The sequence below is a fragment of the Nothoprocta perdicaria genome, unplaced genomic scaffold (genome assembly GCF_003342845.1).
Source record: "Nothoprocta perdicaria isolate Ctin4 unplaced genomic scaffold, notPer1 scaffold_2, whole genome shotgun sequence".
In the NCBI taxonomy this organism is placed as follows: domain Eukaryota; kingdom Metazoa; phylum Chordata; class Aves; order Tinamiformes; family Tinamidae; genus Nothoprocta; species Nothoprocta perdicaria.
In genome coordinates this window covers 8,776,793-8,799,482 of record NW_020455204.1, presented here as the reverse complement: position 1 = coordinate 8,799,482, position 22,690 = coordinate 8,776,793, and the positions used below count along the sequence as shown (strand labels likewise).

The following is a 22,690-nucleotide window of genomic DNA, read 5'->3' as shown; positions in this document are numbered from 1 at the left end:
TGACTGACACATCCGGAGCAATATCTCGCTGTTCACCAGCACAATTCCTGTGCACATCAGTACTGCTGGTTTTGCAAGTTGGTTTTCAGGTATAAAGCAGTCCAGCAGCAGTTCACCTCTACTTTTGCAGGACTTCTTTCCATACCTTTCYCCATGGAAAGCAGGATGCTAGGATACTCTATTCTACATTCATATCCTACTTTTCATTGCTTTAAAAATGTACCTTTTGTTTGATGTGAAGAAGAAAACTCAAGCAACCATCTCAGGAAAGGGGCTGCTGGGCTCGCATAGCAATTGCTGCACATGCAGCACCAGCAGGCAGGTCACACCACAGACACAACACGCACATCAAAATCCATTGTGCACACATCCAGTCCAGCCCTCCTGCATCTGACCCCAGCCTTATTGCCAAAAAATCATCTGTCTCAGCAACAGCCAACTATTTGGCAGAAAACCCAGGGAAAAGCAGCCTACTCTGCTAGAACACAGGGCCTGCTTCTCCTGTCTCATCGATGCGAGTCGATACGTTAGCAGAATAAAGCAGCGRCAGTTTCAAGTACTGCACAAAAATAATGCAGGCTAGGGAAAGAAAAGAGCAAGATTCTGCAGACAGTGACACAGAAGCAGCTGCACACAGCTGTCCAGGTGACCTCAAGCTGCCAAATGCTGCAGAGCTGAAGGGAAGGCTCTGCTATAGGGAGCCCTGCAGTCCCCTCTGCAGGCTCAGGACTTGGGATGCCTGAGCYGGCCCTGCAGCTCTCCAGACAGGCACCCAGGCTCAGCTCTCCCAACGGGACCTGCTTGTCGTTGTGCTTCCTTTCCAAGTAACGCTGCACCACTGACCTGTTCCCCTGGAGCAGTACGGAGCCCAGCAGCTCCTGACCCGTCCCATATGGGACTAGCTGGAGACACCAGTAGGGCCTGAGCTAGTTGCTGCTACTGCTTAAATGTGACACACACACACACACACACACACACACAAACACACACACACACACACACACACACCCACCCACCTTAAAGGGTGGAACTTACTCCCTTCACTATGACACATTGACACCAAAGCCTGGTGTTGAGGAATGGTAGCATGCTCAGACTCCACAGTTTCCAAGACATTTGTTTCCACTGAAGAATAGGAAAAGCCTCAGTAATTGAAAGTTTGGGACACTGGTGCATCTCTCTCTTTTCTGTACCATAAAGACAGCAAGATAGAGCATGGGAAAAGGAAGCTAGGTAGCAGTATTTTCTTTTCCCTTTAGAATGTGGACTGCAGAGAACAAGATTTGCCTAACAAGGTCCTGAACAAAATATATTTGCTAGTGTAAAGTACCACGAAGCTTTCTGACTTCAGGAGAGAGCAATACAGAGAAACAGAGGAAGGATGGGGTTTCTCTGGAGAATGTATTGCCTAAGAATACTGACACAGTCAGAGGTTTCAAGGAAACACTCGTTAGTGGGTTTTGTGCTTATGATTGGCAGCTAATTAAAAGCAGCAACTTGGTCAGTGAAGGGTGATGCAGACACAACTCCAATGATGGCTAAACTAAAATTGCTTTTCTTTGACAGCTTCATTTACAGTGCTAATGCATTAGAAAAATGCATTAGAAAAGCCTCGTTTTCAGAATTTAACGATTCAATGAAAATAGAACATAAAACTGAATTACGGCTGAGTTGTTCTGAAATTAAATGTTTTGCTCAGAGAGCAGCAAAACTTGCAGGAGTTGCCGTTTTATATTGTAGACAGGATATTTGGACTCAGTTTATGCAGATAACACTGCTTCATGTTGAGTGCAATGAGAACAATGCAATTGTGCCACAGATCATCCTAACAACAAACAGAAGATTTCCAGCACACGGTGCCCCACAAGCCATCGAGATCTGAATGCACTGTGGAAAAGTCATGGCTGGTCAGCCCCCAGGTTGTCACAAACAGTAAATCAGCAACAGATGTACAGGGAATAGTGTGACCACTGCCCAGCTGAAAACACTGTTCAATATTAGGTGAAAATTTTACCACTTGTGGACATGGGAAAGGACTCCAGTGGTCTTGGGAGGCATGGAGGCAGGATAAGAAGCTCTTTCTGAATTTATTTTTACCTTGGTTGCTGCAGAAAAAAACAAAGGACTGCAAATCGGACTGGGCCCTGTTTTGATTAGTATTTTTAAGTTCCTTTACTTTTACTTTGCTATTCTACTACTTAAATGGTCATATTCAATTGTGGGCAATAATTTTTTTTTTTTGCCACTTTGGAAAGAAGAAAGTCACTGAGAAAGTCTTTGCTTGCTACTTAYTGGCAGTTAAAATAAGTTGGATGTCAGGACAAAATCATTATGCCAGCTCCTTGAATGCATGTTGAGAATAGCAAGGGACTACAGCAAGCCCTTCCCGTGCCATATTATTAAAAYGGGCACAGAAGAACTGGAAAAGATACAGAGAGAGATAACAGGTAGATAACAGAGAGAGATAACAGGTGGAGAAGGATGGAGCGGGATGGGGAGCAGCAGGACCCTTCTGCCTGGGGGAGAAATGACAGGGGAAGAACAAGGAGTAGCAGGGAACCCTGTCAAGTCAAGAAGAGTGTGAAGAGGTGAAGATGGGAAGGAAACAATCAGTCACTGGTACTTGCTGCCTCCTATCACAGAGAAGGAAGTGGCACCTAATGAAATTACAGGAGAGCAATTTTATAACAAAAGGAAGCACTTGTTCATACAACACAAAATCAAATTGTGCAACTCTGCCACAGGATGTTGCGGATGCCAGAAATACAAATGAGCCCAAAAATGATTAAATAAATTCCTGTTAGAGGAGTCTACCATGAGCAATTAGAGGAGATAACAGGAATGACCCGCCAGTTCTAAACCCCCCTCCCTGCTGAGAGCAGCAAACACAGGGCAGGGGCACAGACCTCCCTGTGCCCCAGCTTTGGTCTTTGTTGTGATTCCYCCAAGAACTTCCTCTTCCCACTAACAACTGCCAGAGGCAACTCACACAGAACTATATAAACACTGTGTTCTGCCTTCAGCATTTAGTAAAAATGATATATTTATACACACACCAGATTAGATTAAAAGCCATATGCAATATGAGGCTCCTCTAAGGTATACGCCCGAGCTTCCTCTAAGGGATGTATTCCCAGAAGGAAAACCCCTAATAGATTTGTTCTCTGGAGCATAGTGGCAGGCAATTTCCCACCCTGAGACACAAAATCCTCCAACATGCAGTACAGGAGGAATCATGGAACTGAACATATTATCCCTGCGCTTTTTGCAGCTTCAATTTTATATTAACACACATCTATAAGGAGATGTTATTCCTTTTATACTAAACTCTYCAGTGCATCCAAACGGTGAAGATTTGTTCACAGCTGACTAAGTCTATCCGGTTACGTGTCTTGATGAATAGAAAAAGGGAACAATTTAGAAATATCATGAAGAACAGTCACTACGGGCAGACCTTCCTCTGCAATTACCACAGAGCACTCYGCTCCTCCTCCTACTTTGGTTTTTTAATGTCAACTTGGTGAGCTAGGCAATTAGGACATTAGCTGGGAGGTTAACTACAGTATTTTCCTTGTGTTTCCATATTTAATGTTGCTAACTTCACTTAAGACAACAGGTCTCGTGTGCCAGTCGTGCCAGTTCCAAGGGACGGCTATGGTGGCACATGTTCCAGTCCCCCCAGTAAGAGCCCCTTCTCTTACACTGTTTACATTCCAGAAAACCACCTATAAAAAGCCACATATTGGGTGCAAGATGCTAGTTAGAAATTCACTGTTTCTGCCCTGCTAGTGAATTCTTCRCAAATCCCCTCACCTTCTGCAAACAGAATTAGCCCAGACAATACCGGGCAACCCTGGCACAGCAGCCGTAAAGCAGGAAAAMAAAAGAAAAAAAACTCAGGCAAAATAACCTGACCTGGTGGCCTCTACTCAGACCGTTTTGGGAAAGTGTTGCCAGAAAGTGAAAGTAGAAAGAGCTTTTTCTCTGTCATAAACTTTGAGCACTGCCTTTCTCCTGAGCAAGTCATAAAATAACCCAGTTCCACCACAGACCCTCAGGGATCTACCAAGGGAGCTCTTAGACCTGCTCACCACTGCTGAATTAAAGCTGCCAGGCTCACTTCTTCCAAAATGTTTACTTTTAAAATACTATAATATCACAAAGCAGAAAGAAAGATTACTCTAATGAATATTTGTTAGCTTTTTTTAAAACAATATTTTTTACAGCCTCAGCTACTGGGATCATTTCAGCTTGCCCTTAAAACATAAAAATCTCATCAAAACACAGAAAAGTGTTGAACTCCCCACCATGCCTGCTTAAAAAAAATTAATAAAAAGCTTAGAAAATACAATTAGAATCAAATCTAAACCCCAAGGGACAAATGATGATGTAAAATTGATCTTCAGACCAGATAACAAGACACAATATTTTCAAACTGCTTTTGGGGCCAAGGGGTATAGTTGTGGATTTCATTTTGCTCCTAATCATTTTCTTCATGGAAACTGAAACGTTTTTTCTTATGCCATGGTACTGACMAATATCCTTTATTAAAGCATGGTGTTTGTCAGTGTTGTCTTCACCAACCACAGAAAGGACATAAAATAACCTAATAGGTTTTAGGTTGCAAAGAGCAAGGATTTCTGTTCACAGGGCTCAGCCGGACGCCCCGTGGGCCCTGCCGGCTGGGAAGGGGAAAGGGAACACGTCTGCTCTGCAAACACTGGGAACCTTCCTCCACCTGCAGTAATTCTGCTCTACGCAACGTGCTGGTCAAACACACGCATGGCATCTCCACTGCCTCCTCCTCCTCCTCCCGTGGCTGTCAGAGGGACCTTGGAGGCAATCTGTCACTTGGTGCCACCGCAGGGAAGCCGCTGTTCCTTCCGAGTCACAACTCATCAGCTTATTTGGGGCTGTCACTTGTGACACTTGTCACAGGTTGAGAACAGAACTTGTCACAGTCTCTTTCAGGATACCAGGGCAGCCGGGAGCGGCAGGTTCCTGCTGGGAAGTGCCAAACACTCCGGACAGACACACGTCCTGGACCAGGTCCTTAACGCTAAAGACAAAGTGCATGGGGRCAGGAGTCACCGACAAGAGTAAAGAACTGGTAATTTCATGTCTCTGTTCTAGAAAGCATCTTAWGGAAACTGTCTTTTCCTTAGGAATGCACCTAACTGAGGGACTCTCCATAAAAAGCTACACTTAGTTCAAGTGCAGCCATCAGGACTGCAGCTGCAAAAGGGAGACTCACAGAAACACAGAGAATAGGCTTTCTATTAGTGATTATTCATTATGATAGCTGCACAAGGGACTTATTTCCTATAGCTATTCCAAATACAATTTTACAGAGCTCAACACACATTYTAGCAGAAAACAGAATCCCCTAAGAACCTTCCCAAAATTTCCTATTCTCTCCCAGGGAGAAGCCTAGTCCTAAAATCTCTGTTTTTTTCTTATATTTTTTTCAACTCTTCCAGTTTCTTTGTCAGAAAGATGTGGTTATGTTTGAGCCCAATAAACCGAGGGAAWTTTAAATAGTTAGGAGACTACCAAGTTCCTTAGCCAATGTGGTGATAGACGCCGAGAATAAAGAAGGGAAAGTCATTAGCACTTAACTAAATCGTGTCTGTTTTTTAGCACCAAGTTTTACTTTGAAAGTCTTCTGTGGCTACAGAATGTGACAATGTTTTTTGCAAAAGAAGGAACTGTTTAACAATTGCAAATAATTTAAAGAAAATAAACTAACAAACAAAAAAACAGAGCACTATTCCTTATTACTACTTTGCATCTGGAAAGAGTAAATATAATTATTTAATTTCAATTCCATAAAGAAGACAAAAGGTTTCTTATAGTCAGGATTTGTGTGCATTAGCTTTCTGGCAAAAGTTTGTTCTCTGTCCAAGTCATGTTGCTCGATTTAGGAGTGACAAAGCTTGCTATGTTTCATTAAAAATGAGCAGGGAAAAAAAAAAATCAATTTTTTTTTTTAAACTTCAGGATATGACTAGGAGTCCCGCTCTCATATTATCTAGACGGATTTTTTTTTTTCTCCATTGAATGCATTAAGCAACGCATTCCCAGGAGAGAAATCAGTGACACAGCAAGTAAAAAATAGAAATCCTCTTCATAATGGATTACAAACCTATGTAAAAACCTTCAAGCTCTGCGGATCCCAAGCCTAAAACCCYACTTGTCAATTCACCGCTTAATGGACGAGCACACGGACTCTCACATGCAGCATTTCCTCCCCAGCTCAGGCTTTGCCAGCTACCAGCTGATCTTCAACGGAGCAAAACTGTCATTAACAGACCAAACAGCTGCATTTGGTGTCCCCAGCCAAAGTGACATTACCAAATGGCAGAGCTATGAAGGAGTAAAACAGAAAAGGAAGTGTTACTTACAGTCACTAGATGCTCCCATATAGCTCAGCAGGCACTGATCTGCTACCAGCATCCTCTAAGCCTGCTGTACATCCGTGTCAACAGCTTCATTCCTTCCTTCCCTGTAGCATTTCCCCAAAGCGTGTCCGGTTCACATAAGGGAAAAACACCCTGCTATGTTTAAACAGGCACTTACTTAATTAGTCTAACAAGAAACGGTGCTTTGGGTGGGAGAAAAGAAAAGCCACCCCTATTCGCTTGCCAGCAGCTGTAACAGAGGAAACGCCACATGTTGACCATATAAATGCCTGTCTTTTCTAATAAGGCAGTGAAAAAAAATGAGCTTGCCATAAAGGAATTAGAGCAGTGTGTGCATACGGTGCGTGCGCTGCCGAATTGAGCCCAGCTTGCAAGACATTCATGTATTTTCTGACTGATTCTGCTCGGGCAACGAGCTTTGGAAACACCACTTGCAGCCCAAGCCCTCAGATATGCCCTGAATCAGCTCCACTTTGGACCAGAACAGCCTCTCACTCTGCAAATCAACCCCTGCAAATATATCGGTGCTTTTCTTCTTAGCTGCCTATACCAGCATGAAAAGAAAAGGCTGAGAGAAACGCATGGCAAAGAGCCACTCTTTGAAGACAAAATTCTTGCAAAGACTGCTAACCTTCAGCTCCCTGAAGGTGCATTGCAGCAATGGTGGGAATTGATTTAGTGAAAGGCTCCTATTAGGGAGAGCGCTGCCCTCCTCAGCAAGCCCCTCCCCGGGCTCTAATCAATAATTTAAGCGAAGCCAAGAAGCCTGTCAGCCAAAGGGACTGGGCTAACCGCCGCCTTCTTTCTTGCAGAGTAGAAGCAAAATGACATTAAAGACTGAATGGGAATATATTCTAATTAAAAAACTAATTTGGACAATCCTGAATGGTGCATTCTGCTTGGGAAGGGTTTTTTTTTTTTTGTTCCGTAACAAAAATTTCTCAGGGAAGAGCCAAAATCTGCCTTTAAAAAGTGAAAGAAACTATGACCTTAGATTCAAAGGTTTTTTTTCCCTTATCCTGCAATTGCCAGGTATGTGCAAACAAGAAGGCCACTTCACAGAGTCACAACTCTGATCCGCTCCTCCATCACGGCAGCGCTAGCACCCGTGTCTGTCACTGGGCTCTAAATATCTGAGTGAACAAGTTAAGAAGTGTTTCATTTTTAGCCCTGAGGTATCTCAATCTAAAAGCAATTAAAAAAGAAAGTTACAGGAARCAAGAGTTTCTTTATTACTAAATTATGTCATTGTTAAGGAAAAACACAGTTCCATGATTCAGCAAAGAGTATCGGAAGATGTGCCTATAAAATGAACCACAAAACACACGGGGAGTAAAATAAAATCCCYGTAACACAACACCCTGTAAAAATGGACTCAAGTTTTTAGTGCCCCAGAGACACTAGGTGCACAGAACAGATCTCTGCTTCAGGTGGGGACTTGCTCTCTCCTGCCTGGGATTTCTCATGATTGAGGTATCACGGATAAGTCCAGCACACGGACACTGCTGCCTTTAGGCCTCCAGGCACTGCAGGAAACCCAGCTCATGTCGCTGTCTTGTGCTTTGTGGCATTCTGGCACTGGCCATTAATGGCCTAATGCCTCGGAAGTAAATGACTTGTCAAGGCTTCAGGGCACGTCCCCGGAGGCAGGGGCCAAAGGTCCATCCAAAGGGAGGACCGAGCTCAGGGCAGGATCCTTGGCTGTGCCCCATGTCCCCTCATGCAAAACCATATTCCACAACAGCAATGGCTGCTCCATCTTCCCATCTTCTCTGGATGGAGCAGCAACGAAGCCAAGACTTCCTGCAGGACCATCCTGGTCCATGTGGCAGGTTTTGCGCATCCAATACTCCAGGCAGCCCCCTTGGCCCTGGTGACCCCATTCCAGGTAACTCCGAGCATGACTCCCAAAACCTTGCGGTCACSCCTAGGGGTTGTGCCCCTACAAGAATCACTGCAACCCAACCAGTTGTGTGGCCCACCAAAACCCAGGGGCTGCTGCAGTGTCCAGAGAGCTGCTCCTGCGCGAGGCTACGCTGCTCCTTCAGCACATCCACCACACCCGGCGGGCCTGGAAGGAGCTCTGGAACCCACARCCTGCATGGAAAACTACCTGTGTTCTACCACCTGCCCTTCAAATACTCCAAAATATTCAATTTGTCCTAAGAGCCAGTGGCCTAAAGGTTAAGGGCCCTTCAAAAGGTAACGATGATTTTTCCTTCCCTTCCCTAGCGATCTCGATATCCCTTTYTAAGGCATCAATCAGGTGGACTGAAATTTGGCCGGAGTTCTATGCACCGTTCAGAAATGCTGAGGCAGAGGTTTGTTGGATCAATTTTGAACATAATTTATCACTTTCCTAGTTTTATGAACTGTTTTTAATTATTTTTAAGAGAGGATAGTCAGATCCCAGCTAATGGTGGATTTTCTCTTATATATCTTCCCTCCTCAATATCCCTGCAAAAACACTATCAGACACATTTCTTACAGAAGGATCCTGTTGCCTTCCTATTGTGTTCCCTGTTTTTCCCTCTTTGGATTGTTTTCCCTTCCTCTTTGTTGCTGTGTCTGTTTGAACTCATTGCCTGTTCTCTGAACAGAACTAAAGACACAAAATCCTAAGCACAGAACAGAGTTTTCAAGAGACTGAAAATATTCCTGCTTMAGGCAGACAGGCTGGATCTGGAATTATACTTGTGCATCCCTGAAACAACCAAAGCTTGAGAAGTTCYCAATTTAAGTGAATTTAAGTCAGAGAAACTGTTAAGCTATTCACCACTTCTAAAACTTGAATTCTCCCTTCAATTGCTCAAAATACTTTCCCATACTTTAATAAGACACAACGAGCCCTGTATAAAAGTCTTAATATTTCTTAAATATATAATGCAAGTAAGCTACACTATACAACAATACAAGCTTCCTTACGAGGCTGGGAAAAGCTTTCAGRGGTCTGCACATTTTGCCAACCACTCTATAGCTTCCACCCTTTCCTCTTGTCCATGCTATGTGTTCCAGGCAATGGAATTGCCTGCTTTACTACACTGGCAAGTAAGGGGGCCCTACAAAGACAAGCACCAAGAAAAACCATGCAYGGCCAGGACAAAACAAGCCTGCTTGTCCAATTGCCATCCTAGCCAGGCAGAGGTTCAGCCAGGATAACATCAAAATTAATGGAGCTGCGTCAGTCAGCACTGGTCCATGCTTAGCCAAAGCTCCAAGCTAGGAGCTCGGCAYGTTGATGCTCGGTGGTCAGTGCACAACCCCTGGATAGTCAGTGCACAACTGTCCTTTCTGATGAAGGGAACAGAGTCTCTCCTGGGCCTGCAGCACCCAGCCAGAAGCATCAAGMTGGGAGGAAACCATGTGGTTTGAAAGAATATGACAAAACACTCTAGATCCTTTAGGCACAATATAGCTCAAAGTGTTTTTTAAAATAAAGCCAGGCCTTGAAAAAGGGAGAATTTAATTTCTATACTGCTAAGTAAATATTGCAGGTTCAGTTCAGTCAGTTAATCCACGTTTCTAGTGGTATCTGATACGTGTCCTGCTTAGTCTGCAGCTGCTGCTCCAGAAAACAAGCCCTAGTTCTTGCCTTCTACCTGCCACCCTGAGCACTTGTCTTGGACACCACCGGCGAGCCAGTTCCCAAGAGGGACCAGGCTCTAGGTTTAGACAAGTGACACAGGCCCCGACTTGGGAGGAAAATATCGGGCTCTGATGAAATGAAGGATTCCTTACTGTTTTGGTAACCAGTAAGTACGAAACTACCCAAAACTGAACAACATGTCCCGGAAAGCCCCTTCCATACTCTCAAATCCTGGGTCTTGCAAACAGGGTATGGGAGATGTTTAACACTAGTGTCAAACTCTCTGTCTGATGACTCCTGAGTTTAAGCACATTAGTTCACCTGCCTCCTAGGTGAAAAGGGTGCTGATCATCCTTTCTCATGATTAAAACTTCAGGTTTCAAGCCAGGGTGCTTAGATAYCTAAGCACTCAGATACAGATTCAGACAGCTCCACTAAGCACTACTACTCGGCACAGGATGACCATCCCCAAGTTGAATTTATACTGTGGTCCAGGAGACCACAACCAGAGCACAATTCTTCATACCTKATTATCAGTAACAGACAGAAGAGAAAAAAGTTGAATATTAGAAGTCAGGATGCCATAGCAGCATGGTAGATATGAAAYAGAGTCTCTTATTTCTGGAAATCAGTGAAAACTGGGCATTCACCTGGAAGCCCTACAATTGTTTAGATGGTAACATATTTTAGTCTCTAGTATTATAAGACTTGGATTTATTCATAATGTAATCAAATATATTTCCACTCCCATAATTTTTTTTTTTGGTACTTTGAATACAGGAAATATATTCAGCAGTAAAGAACATGCTTGCTGTCTGTATCAGATATAGGCACTGGCAAAGGAAAAAAAACGGAGCTTTTAAAGGACATTCATTTTAATCTTGCCAAAGATACTGGTTAAAACCAGTGGCTGAATTGACCATTGGCATAAATCTTTGACCAGCTTGTGATTTGCTGTTATTTTTATTATATTAGAGGGCTATCCTATCCAGACATACCATTTCAGAATACCAGGCTCTGTTTACAAGATTCAAAGTCCTGATCCTCAGGGGCCACTCTTGTTGCTGTCACTTCTGCACTGGGTTGAATTTGGGTATTTGTAATCAGTTGTTAAACCAAAATCCTGCCTCTTCTTGGAAAACGCTGGCAGAAATGCACTTTGCTCTAGTGTTGTCATGTACAGCACCACCTGATAAGAGGAAACTTGCACTTTTGACACCAATTTGATTCCTATTTTCAGATAGGGCAAAACAGGGCACTGTGTGAGCCCACATCTGAGGAGGCTGCGCTGCTGGGGAAGCCTGCCAGATGCCACAGCAGGTGCCTGCAGTGCAGAGGGCTGCCCCGAGGGGACCATCGATGGGGAGAAACCTCCTCAYGGCCAGGTCACATCTCACCACCAGGGCAGTCTCCCTTGGACCACCTTGTAGAGACTGAGGCTWGGGAGATGGGCTCTGTTTGGTTGTACCACCATCTGCATCCTCCTGCAGACCTGGGCCTCAGGGCATGTGCTGCCTACTGTAGTTTGWGATGCGCTTTACCTGCCAAATTCGGGTGAGGCTGCCCCATGCCTTACAAATACTAGAGACAAAGCAAGAAAGAACAGGCAGATCACAGAATGGTTGGGGTTGGAAGGGACCTCTAGAGATCATCTAGTCCAACTCCCCTGCTCCGCAGGGACACCCAGAGCACRKGGCACKTGGTCGCATCCAAGTGGGTTTGGAAGATCTGCAGAGAAGGATGGTGTAGTCACATCAGCTGTGATTTCTTTGAAAGCACAGAATGAGAGCACGGTTATGGTTGAGAGAATGAGAGCAAGTATGGTTGGAGGGGTCCTCTGGAGATCATCTAGTCCAACTCTAGAGCAATTTCTAGGTTCTGGGGAAGGAAAGGCTCAAGGTCCAGAGCAGAGCACCTCTCCCACCGGGAGTGCGCGGCGATGTCGGCCGTGCCGCGGGAGTTGCCTGTGGTGCTGAGCGAGGACAAACCCCGACAGGACCCGACGTGGTGCCGGGAGCTGCCGGAGTCTCCTGCCTCCCACCTGGTGGGCTCAGTCCATGCTGAGCATCCCAGTTGGCATTCCGATGACAGCCCGCGGCTCTACGGCTCTGTTGTCAGCCTCTCTCATCAGCCCGGGCGCTTGCTCTCTTTAAGCCCTGAACCTCCCTAACAGGGTCAGAAGCCCCTCTGAATGCTGCAAGCCCTGACAGAAACCTCTGAAGCCAGTGTTCTTGCTAAGGAGGGAGCACRAGTAATTTCTGCAGAGGAGCAAAGAGCTTCCTCAAGGCAGAGCTCTCACACCCTGCTGTGCTCCAGGTGCCAACGGAGTCTCCTGCATTTCCTAACAGCAGCACGATCAACAGTGTTATTAATCAACACCATTAATACCAGTACCAAATCCAGCAGCGTGTTGACCAGGCACTGTTTTGCTTCTCTAAAGTGGGCTTTCTTATGTTGCAGCCTAAATCAGCAAAAAAGTCAGGTTTCTTGAAAACATCTTTCACTAGGACCCCCGTAAAAGGGTCCTGCTTCAAGGAGAGTTTGGGAAGATTTGTTTCTAAATCAGGTCCCATCCCCCATGCACAGTGTTAAGCTTAAGTGGAACTACTGAATGTCTTTGAATGACATCTCTCCTAAAATGACATCTCTCCTAAAAAAAAAAAAAAAAAAAAGATCATTCACTTACCCGGGATTTGAATAATGGACTGTGTTAACAGACAGAGCAGGAAGACAAAACAATTCAGGAGACAGCAAAGAAATAGTGCCATTGGATTTTCAACAGGCTTCTCTCCGGAAAGGAAAACGCTATTTCTGTAGTATTCATGTGTATACCAAAACGCTAAATATAAAATCTGGGTTGGACATTAATAACTCTCTAGGTGCCTGCCAGACCACATTCCTTAATGAATTAACTGTTCTTCAAACCATTCTTTTTTCCCTTCCCAGAAGTCATATTTCTGCCTCCTGCTGTAGCAGTTTTTCTCCTTGATGTCTCTGTTCCTTCATTTATTACCAAAGCAGAAAGGGAAAGGGTAGAGAGCAGTAAGTGGCCAAGAGCAYGTGCCACCCTCTCTCCTGGCTGGATGCTCCAGCCGGGGGGAGGCCTGCCTGGCAAATCTCAACCCCCTGTAGCTTAACTTGGCATGGAGAGAGCAGTTCTTGGGAAGGGGATGGGAAAGGTGCAGGTGGTTGCAATTCAGAGTGCATGAACTGCTCTTGACTCTTCCCTCCCCCTCAAAAAAAAAACCCACCAAGTTCAATTCATTTGCTCAAGTTCTTTTTGGTTTCTTATTTTAGTTACCTTTGAGATAKGATATATGAACTTACCTATGGACAACAAATCTACAGAAACATTGCAGCCTMTGAAAGCACTTAAAAACAACTTGCCCCAGACTGGATGCCTGGAGACATYTCCAAATTCTTGCCGTTTTTGCCCCTCCTGCAATCGCAGCGCTGCTCCCTGCACCTCCCTGCTCTCCCTGGCAGAAGGAGCTGCCGGCAGCTGAGCCCGTCTTCCCGTGCCCAAAAGCTCTCCTCGCACCTGCTGCAGGTCATTGCTGGACACCTTCACATTTAATTTCCTCCCCTCCTCTGCTGTATTAAATGACAAATCATTTTGGAAAGAAAATGGAAATGCTTAACAATATAATTCTGAGTGGAGGGAAATTCAAGCAAGCTAATAATCCCATCAGTTATATGTTTTATAAGGTGTAGGGTTTCAAAGGCCACAAATACTTAAATATACTGAAATCTTAAGATCACAGATTCAACCTGGTGTGACAGGTCCTATGCTCCACTTAATGCCATGCATTTCTCTGACAGGGATCATGGGGAAGAGAAAGAAATATCTGCCGTTTGCATCTTGAAAGGCAATTTTGCTTTTCCCTTAGGCTTTTTAATTCTTTTCTTGTGGAGACTGAACTCTGGGATGCCTGGACAACTGCTCTTCAATAACTCTTTGCTCATAGTATGTTCCTCGTATATGCAGTGAAACTTGGGAACAACTGTAAAAAGCTCTTTTCTTCTGCTTTAGAAGATAGGTGAGCTCTGAAGCGCCTTCTGATTTAAGAGGAAAGTCCCGTTTTCAACAGTTGCACTTTCCTTTTATTTCTACAGATCAAACAAACCACAATTTGCCTGACACTTGGTTAAACAAGCAAAATTGCCAGCACCTCAATGCAACTGAGAAAAATCCCCTTTCCAAGAGCTAAAAGAGCTCATACAGTGGTAATATGTAGAAGATAAATGCAAACACATGATTAAAAACAATAAAAACTTAATTTTAGACTTTTATTTATTTATACTGTTCAGAATTATCCAAATTTAGTTTTTGCTGAATATAAATTTTCTACCCACGGTTTTCTATTTGTCAACCCTGGGGCAAGTACGAAAGACAGAACGAGCCAAACTCAGTGCTAGCTGAATTTCTGCTACCAATGGTTTCTGAGGAAAACGTTATCAGCAATGTCACTCACGTCATACTATCCTGAGAGATAACAGTAATGGCAACCTTAGGAAACTGCATACTTTTTCATTTTGGATACAAAGACAAGGCTTCACAGAATTACGTTTCTCTTAATAGCAAAGACCTGTTCGAGATCAAAAAGATGATCAAAGATCCACTCTGTGCCCCTCATATTGGAGATTTCTGGTTGTCGTCGGAAAAGCCCCCCGACATCGTTAGACTCAAATTCACTGTTGCTGTAACCGGGCTCCCCAGAGCAGCATTCAGCAGACAGAGCAGCTGTGGGCTGGGACCACGATGGCCCCTGCAAGGTAACGTGCTGGATCAGCACAACATCACCCTCGAGAACGGGATCTCTCCTCGTTTTGCCAAGTTGGATCTTTGCATACTACCATGGATATAGAAAAAGTGGCAAAGTCCATTAATTAAAGAGTTAATGAGATCCCTGCAGCTTAAAGCATAGTAATGATACAGATGAGCTGTAAATCATGACACAGCCAGCACAGAATCAGTTATTGCTGAATTAATTAAAAGCCCAGGTTTCCAAAGCTTAAGATGCCACTATTTCAGCTTCTAAATTACTGCAGGGAACTGCTACACACACACAAAAAAAATATATATATATCAACTAAGTGACCCTGAATTTGGGATAGACCATTGTTTTGGAGTACATCATCAAACGATTGGAGAGAACAGAGTGAGAGATTTGAATCGGGGAAAAAAACGTTTGCTGAAGGTAAAAAAAAAAAAAAAAAAAATCAAAAGCGACATTTCTTTTCCAGAAATCCTCGTGTTTGGCATCTGCAGACAGAACTGCAGGAGTTTACCATTTCCAGACAACTGAGAGGAGAGACTATAGATGAGCACAGGGCACAGTTAACGAATTAAGTGTTAAAGTAATGAAATTACTTCAATATCACACTAGAAGTTGTGGTAAAACCTAAAGACCTCTGATTTTTCAGACTTGTGTATAGTATCCGATGGTGCCTTTCTTAAGGCAAAAATACCAGAGAGGAGGCTGCAACCCACTTCCCCCTCCAACAGCATTGCCAACGTGTCCCAGCTTTGCTAGCTGTGAAGGGAAAGGATTTAGCAAGGCGTTCCCTGGGGAATTGGTACCTGTTTCATCGGGCGAGCTTGGCGAAGCGCTGTCCTGCGACAGCGTGGTCCAGCTGGAGTCCTCATCGCTCGGCGCCAGGTTCTGGATGCGGTGCAGCGCACAGTCCGTTTTGGCCCCCGTTTTCGGGTGGTCTTTCTTAGTCTCGGGACTCGAGGACACCATGGCCACCTGGCCATCCTCCGGGCTCGACAGCTTGTTTTGCTTGCGGGGCAGGACCTCTCCGTTGAGAAGGACGGTCGAGGCCTGGCTGTTGCTCTGGGCGCAGTTATCTTCCATGGCCACCAAGCTCTGCTCTAGCTCCCTAGCAGACGTCTCCAGATCTGCATAGTAATTTAGGAAGCTCTTGGTTCTCCTGGGCTGCGAGGGCAATATTTCACAGCCGGAGAAATCCTGCGGGATGGGCTCTTTACCTTCAAACTTCTCAGAAGTCACGTTGATGCCTGCAGTGGAGCTGAGGTTTCTGTTGGGATCCTGCTGTCCCTGCTCCGCCGCTTTCCGCAGCTGGTTTTCCCCGTTCTTCACCAGCTTTATGTTGGCGGAGCCGTTGCCCAGCAGGGGCTGCGCCGCCGGGTCGGAAAGGCCCATGGCCGCCTGGATGTTGGTCAGCGCGTATTTCTTCCTGCACTTGGGGGGCGTGCTGTTCTTGGCCTCCGTGTGCTTGATCTCGGCGTTGAGCAGCTCGTTGTGGGAGGAGCGCAGGGGCAGCGTGGTGGGCGGCGTGGCGGGAGCATTGCGGTTCACGACGTCCGTGGGGCTGCTGCTGGCCATAAACGCCGCCAACGCGTCTACGCCGGAATCGACTGCCAAGGCAAAGGAAAGGAAAGGCTCGTGAGGGACGCGCGCTACCCGGCACGCGCCGCGGCGCCCGGCCAGCGCTGCCCACGGCTGCTCTGCACCAGCAGCTACCGCAAACCAGGCGGGCCGGAGAACAGGCCAAAGCTCAGGTTGTTAGATAAGCAACAGGAGACAGGGAAAAGAGCGGAGAGATCGTGAGGAGCGTGGAGCTGGGAAGCGGGCAGAAGGCTTGAGCCTAAGTGAAGCACTTTAATCGTGACTGAGCTCCTGCCTGCACTCAGGCAGGACAAGGAGACAGGAGAGGGGCCCTCTGCAAATGCCTTGAAGTTCAGAAATAAGCTGTCCTCACTAAAATTAAATTTTAATATTTTACCATCATATCAGATGGGAGGTAGGAGAACAACTCTTGTAGTGCTCACTGCTAGCAAGCTGCAGATCTGAGAGGCATTTTTTGACAGGTTGCAGACAGATATTGCTCCTTTTTAACATTATCTGTATCTACTAATTATTATTTATCTACCAATAATGCAGAATTTGAGTATTGTTAAATTTAAGCCGAACTGGCCACTCTGCTATAGCCTCTTAAAACCTGAAATTTCTCTGCTGTTGGTCTCTTTGAGGGGGCAGAGACAGACAGTCTGAGACACAAGGCAAAGAAGAGGAACAGGGCAGGCCACAGAGGCACCAAGCTGTACCTTTTGTTGGCCACGGTACCGCACTACACAGCACCGTATGGGATTTCCATGAGGAATATTTTAAAAACCCCTGGCAAAATACCCTGCTGCAATTAGTCAGCTTAAAAAGAAAGGTCTGCTCCAGAGACAAAGCCAGCTTACTATTCTTGTAACTCACAAACTTCCAATTTAAGGATAAAATGCATGTGCAAGGGGAGGGTGCATGTGTTCTTCAGATAAATAAAACCACTCCCTTGTCTTCTTGTGGAGAAGACTGATTTCAGTCAGTCAGGGCTCCTGCTCACATTTTGCAAAAAATTAAGTTTGTTCAGAGAAAAGTCTGTTAAGTCTTACAATGAATTATTATTTTTTCAAACTATTATTTGTTCTTTTCTTGCTTATTTATTGCAATTCCTCAGGTAAATAGGGCTACCACTAATCTCCATGAACGCTCCATGAGCACCTCCATTTACAGTGCCAGTGTGGTAGGCACTCTTGTTTGACACCTGGCAAGTGAACTAGAGGCCAATTAATAAATCACTCCCATCTGCCACAACATGAAACACCCTTCCTGTTGTTCCTAATTCTCAGATAGTGCCAATTGCCTATATTRCACATAAAACCATGTCTGGGGCTTATCCAAAACCAAAAAGCTATAATCCGAGCTAGCCGATGACAGATGACTCYAGTCGAGATGTGCTGCATCCTGGTATGTTTTGATGCATGACAGCACAAACTGCTGTACAGATTTGCAGGAGATTACAGGCAGGCTTTAAAAATATACATACAAAGAAACAGAGCAAAAAGGATTGCTTCAGAAAGATGTACATGCATGTACACTGCTGGTCTTCTCTCCTCTTTACTGTTTCAAAGTTACCTACTTCTAATCATCATTCCATTTTACTTCAAGCCAAACAGACTTCTTTGATCCCTGAATTATCCATCTAGAATAAAACTTGTTCAGAACAGATTTTAAGCTCAGTTTTATACATTTTCTGGTCTGCCCCTTCCTCCAAGTCCTGCCTGTCAGTGCAGAGCAACTGCAAGCTCTYCAGAAGATTCGCTGTCCCACGCAGGCTGTGCGGCAGCCATCGGCTTAGCTAACAGCATCTTACACACCGCTTCACTCTCAGCCACAGGAGGTTCCTAACGCACAATCATCACATAATTTAAAAAAAGATCTGTAACGTACTTCTACCAAAAAAAAAGGTAAATATGTACGAATCGTGCTTTCTACATCGCAAAGAAAAACAACTAAATTGAACATAAGCAAGGTTACATCTGATCCAGCATAATCCYACCACAGCACACAGCTTAATCCAAAATCATGAGATGACCCATGTTTATGCTTTTTCTGAAATGCTGCTTTTATTTTATTTTTAATGCTGCCTTTTCTGAATCACTTGATGTTAACCTGCAAGTTGGATCACATTAACACACATTCATCCAGCAGGACACTTTGCCCGGCCTTCAGAATTTATGGAATTATATATAAATCATCTATGCATTTCTCTCAGATTATGTACAACATTTTGTGTATATTTTGAGCAAATTAAAACAACGTTTTAAACCAATAAACTTCACTGAATGCAACTACCCTGATCCTTGTTGTACAGCAATGTACTACTATGTGTAACGTGACATAGAGTGGGCCTCATCTTGCATTTGTATTTGGATRTGCAATGAACTGCTAAAAACAAAAAGGATACATTAAGTGCTTAAAACATTTAGCAAAAGGAAAATAAGCAGTAGTTTGATTTCCAGCACTGTTCTGAAACCAAAAGCAGCAAAACAGGCCATACTTAATATGAAATCTTCAGAGGGGAGTGTATTCTGCAGCRAGGCGAAGCAGAAACCCGACAGGAGGGAGCAAGAGAATTTTCCTGCTTCACCCACCCTCTGTGCTGCTCTGCTCCTGCCCGGAAGCATCTCCACATGGGAGAGGGTTTCTAGCCTGCAACACCCCTAAGAAACTGGAGAGCTGATGGATGATTGACACAGCTGTGAATTAACTCACCATGTTGCCACCCAGTCCTGTGAAACGTGTCACCCCCAAGCCCAAAGCTCTGGACAGACAAGCAAGGAGAGGAATCAGCTCCTCTCCCATCACTCTTCCCATTTTCCTACGTGTCTTAAGACCTCACCCCCAAGGCCTAAGGAGACAGAATTTGCTTCTTGGTGCAAGGAAGTATCTACTTCACAGTATTTTTATGGAAATGAAGAAATTAGGAGAGTAGACATAGAAGAATAAAACATAGAAAAAATGTGCATATTTAGTGCAAATAACTAGTTCGCAAAAACTAAGTAGAGTGCCCTCTAGATGCAAGCAACTGGAGTGAATCATGCAAATATTTACTTTGGTACAAGATTTGTTTCATTAGTCATGATATATAGGTCTATGCCAGGCTAAAAACTAAACAAAAAAGCAACARAACCTCAGCAGGGTCTCGTGTAAGTCGCCTTTGCGAGAGCGTGGCCGGGTGCAGCCTTCAGTCGGACACCTCCCTGCCAGGGACTCCCGGGAACCGAATCCCAAGCTCTTCCTGTTGGCCCCCTTGGTGAAAATGAATCCACAGCCCAAAGGGGCTGCTACACTCAGGTATCATGCTTGCTCTTCAAACTTCTTTCTTTTAAGGAAAGCTATCCTTTCTTTAAAGGCTAAGMCAAGAACACACACTGAATAATTTCAGAGGAGATGCTGAGCCTCACACATTTCCCTAACTTACTGGGCTTTCCATATGGAGAGAATTGTTAAAACCACTTTTGGGATCAGGGGTGAAGATCCCACCCGGTCCTCAAAGCAGGTGCCCGACTAGCCCAGGAGGAGCTTCTGGAAAGTCCCAGGTACCTTCATGTTCTTGACTTGGCTACCATGAAGGTAGTCATCTYCTTGATGGATCTTCATGTTCTTGACTGCTTCTACCACAGGAGAGGTCACTGCTCGCCCTGAAACAAKCTCACAGCTTGACAAGCCCCCAGGGAATCCAGACAAGCGAGAAGGCCTCTGGCCACTCTGACACGAAGAGCAGAAGGTCGGTGTCCTGGCAGCTCCTCGTGCCCACAGCCCCAGCCATGGCCACCCCGAGCGCAGCACCGCAGGACAGCTGGGACGCACCACAAGGCCGCCTCACCAGCGGCATCTGCTCCGTGTCCCAGYGTGCTCATGCACAGCCACTGCATTCTGGAGATGTAAAAACCATCCCAAACACCCGAGCCACAGCTCCCACCAGAGCAACCACCAGCACAGGTCACGCATCCCGGCCAAAGCAGGTGGCAGGCGGGCAGTAACAGGCAAGTCAACCAAGRCACGATAGTAACAACCACTGGGCTCTGGCCAAGAACTAAGAATAATTAGGACATTAGCATCACTAAGAGTAATTTGGATATTACTAAAATGTTGGTGTTCCCAGACAGCTTAAACAGCACAGGATCTGTCACTGATTCAGCAATGACTCTCGCTTGCTCCTTTTTTATGACAAACCCCAAACTCTCAGCTGCAAATCTGCAATGGGTACAAACATAACTACAGGTAGAGATAAATACATTTGCATTAATATAATGTACTTGACACAAAGAGACCCTGATATTTTGAGCATCATAATAATATAACTAGTACTGATACTGGCATAGCTTTTACTTGAAAAAAAAATCACAATTTCATGAAGCTTGCATAGCTAGAAAAATGATAAAGAATATCTGTATAAATGCAAAAAATATAGTGCACAAGTGATTGTCTTGTATGGAAGATATTTATTTTCATTACATTGTCTATAGAAATGGTTTTAGAGCGCTGAAGAGAGAGTTCAAAAAGGCACTGTTAAAAGGAAAGCACGTGCTCTTTTTTTGCTTACAAGTGCAAAATTAAAGCAAATATGGGCCTAGCAAGAAGAAAAGAGAGAAGAAAGTTTCACTTAGTTGCAGAGCAGAGTCTTTTAAAGGGCATCTGACCTGGAAGTACTTCTGACATGGCTCACGGGGCTTCAGCAATGCACCAGGACATAGATTATAATTTGAAATCTGAAAAGAGGGATCATTTAAGAATTAAAAAATGAAAACATAAAAGAGAAACACCACATTATAGAAGATCCTGAGCGATGTTACACACTCTAAATAAAGCCTAGYAACATAACAGCGATCATCTTTGGAGCTTTCACAGCTATTTGTCAAACATAGCGAGTTTCTTGTAGTGGGGCAGGCTAATCTACAGCTAACACGAGCAAGTCATTAAAAGCAACTACAACATCATTTTTCCCCATACATGCTTTCCTGGGAGCACGAGTCCAACTTTTTTCCTCTGGTTTACGCTACATGCTGTAGCGACGGCTTCCACAGGTTTGAAAATAGGTGATTTTCCTCTAATTACGTAACTAGGACTCATTCACGACACATCAGCCCTGGCAACATCAATGCAGSAGTCGGGCACAGAGACATGAGCAGCCTGCAGAATTAGTTGCTGGACAGATCCGACAGGAGAARCCACAAAGAGCAGGCCAAGCAGCTCCCTCCCGCACGGAGCAGGGCCTTCATTGCCATCTGTTCCTAAGCAGAGCATTGCCCTTGGAAGTCTCTGGTTCAGATGTGATTGATGCACACGTTGAAGTATTTCTGTCCTTCTACAATTATTTCACAGAATCACAGCATATTTAAGGTTGGAAGGGACCTCTAGAGATCATCTAGTCCAAYCTTCCTGTTCCAGCAGGGACACCCAGAGCATGGGGCACAGGGCGGCATCCAGGYRGGTTTTGAAGTTCTCCAAAGAAGGAGACTCCACARCCTCCCTGGGCAGCCTGTTCCAGGGCTCTGTCACCCTCACAGTGAAGAAGTTCCTCCTCACCTGGAGATGGAACTGCCTGTGTTGCAGCTTATRCCCATTTCCCCTTGTCCTATCGCTGGCCACCAATGGCCACYAATTTCTGCAGCTACGCTTGGGAAGCATAGCAAAGAAATCATACAAATATATCCATAAAACAGATTTCCTTTCTGTGGGGGTATCTGCTGAAGATGAAATGTTTATGACCAACAAAACCAGCTCTTGTGCTCGCTGCCTCRCGCAACGCCTCCCACTTCCAGCTGCTTCTCTTTCTGCCTGTGCCCTGGAAGTGGCCCCCCGGTACCAGCCGCCAGCCCCGCTGCCCGTAGCTGGGATTCTGCTTTCAGCGCCGGCCGCCTGCAGCAGCAGCGTCGCCTGCCGCTGCTGACGCTCTCGCTGATGGAGACCCAGCATGCTGATTTGTCTTTAAATAATGTTATTAAGCTTTAAAAAAAGCAACTGAGGATCCTGCAGTGAGTTCTGGCTTGTAAGTGCACTACGCCTTCCTGTCGTTTTTTTCTCTGCACGTTTCCATTCAAATTCCTTGTCCAAAAAAAAATTCAGGGACGAGATGCCTCTCGGAATGAGATTCTATCAGTCACAAATTAAAAACAAGATSAGGCTTGATTCTCTGCTCTTTTCCTTATCGCTTTAATATGCTTTATGCATCTAGATAATCCGTGTGTGTTTGACTATCTGATCTAACACTGTGCTGCATGCAGCCTACCTCRGTTAGCGCATCCTAATGGAATATTCCTAAATCAAGGGGGCACCTACACGAATAAAAAGCGCTAGTTTCATTTATATCAGGCACCACC

At 44.9% G+C, this 22,690-nt stretch overlaps 1 protein-coding gene across 10 annotated transcripts in view; it reads right to left on the bottom strand.

Moving 5' to 3' along the window:
* Positions 1-22,690, bottom strand: part of APBB2 (amyloid beta precursor protein binding family B member 2) — an 87,063-nt gene that overhangs the window by 58,076 nt on the left and 6,297 nt on the right. For 6 of the 10 annotated variants that reach the window (XM_026037647.1, XM_026037649.1, XM_026037652.1 and 3 more), the window contains 2 exons: positions 21,011-21,079; positions 15,593-16,393 (listed from right to left, as the gene is read on the bottom strand). In XM_026037647.1, coding sequence (XP_025893432.1) covers positions 15,593-16,393; positions 21,011-21,029 — 820 coding nt within the window. In that variant the 5' untranslated portion in view covers positions 21,030-21,079. Of the gene's footprint in view, positions 1-15,592; positions 16,394-21,010; positions 21,080-22,690 lie in introns of those variants that run through there. The other 4 variants (XM_026037645.1, XM_026037643.1, XM_026037650.1 and 1 more) reach the window with 1 other exon arrangement.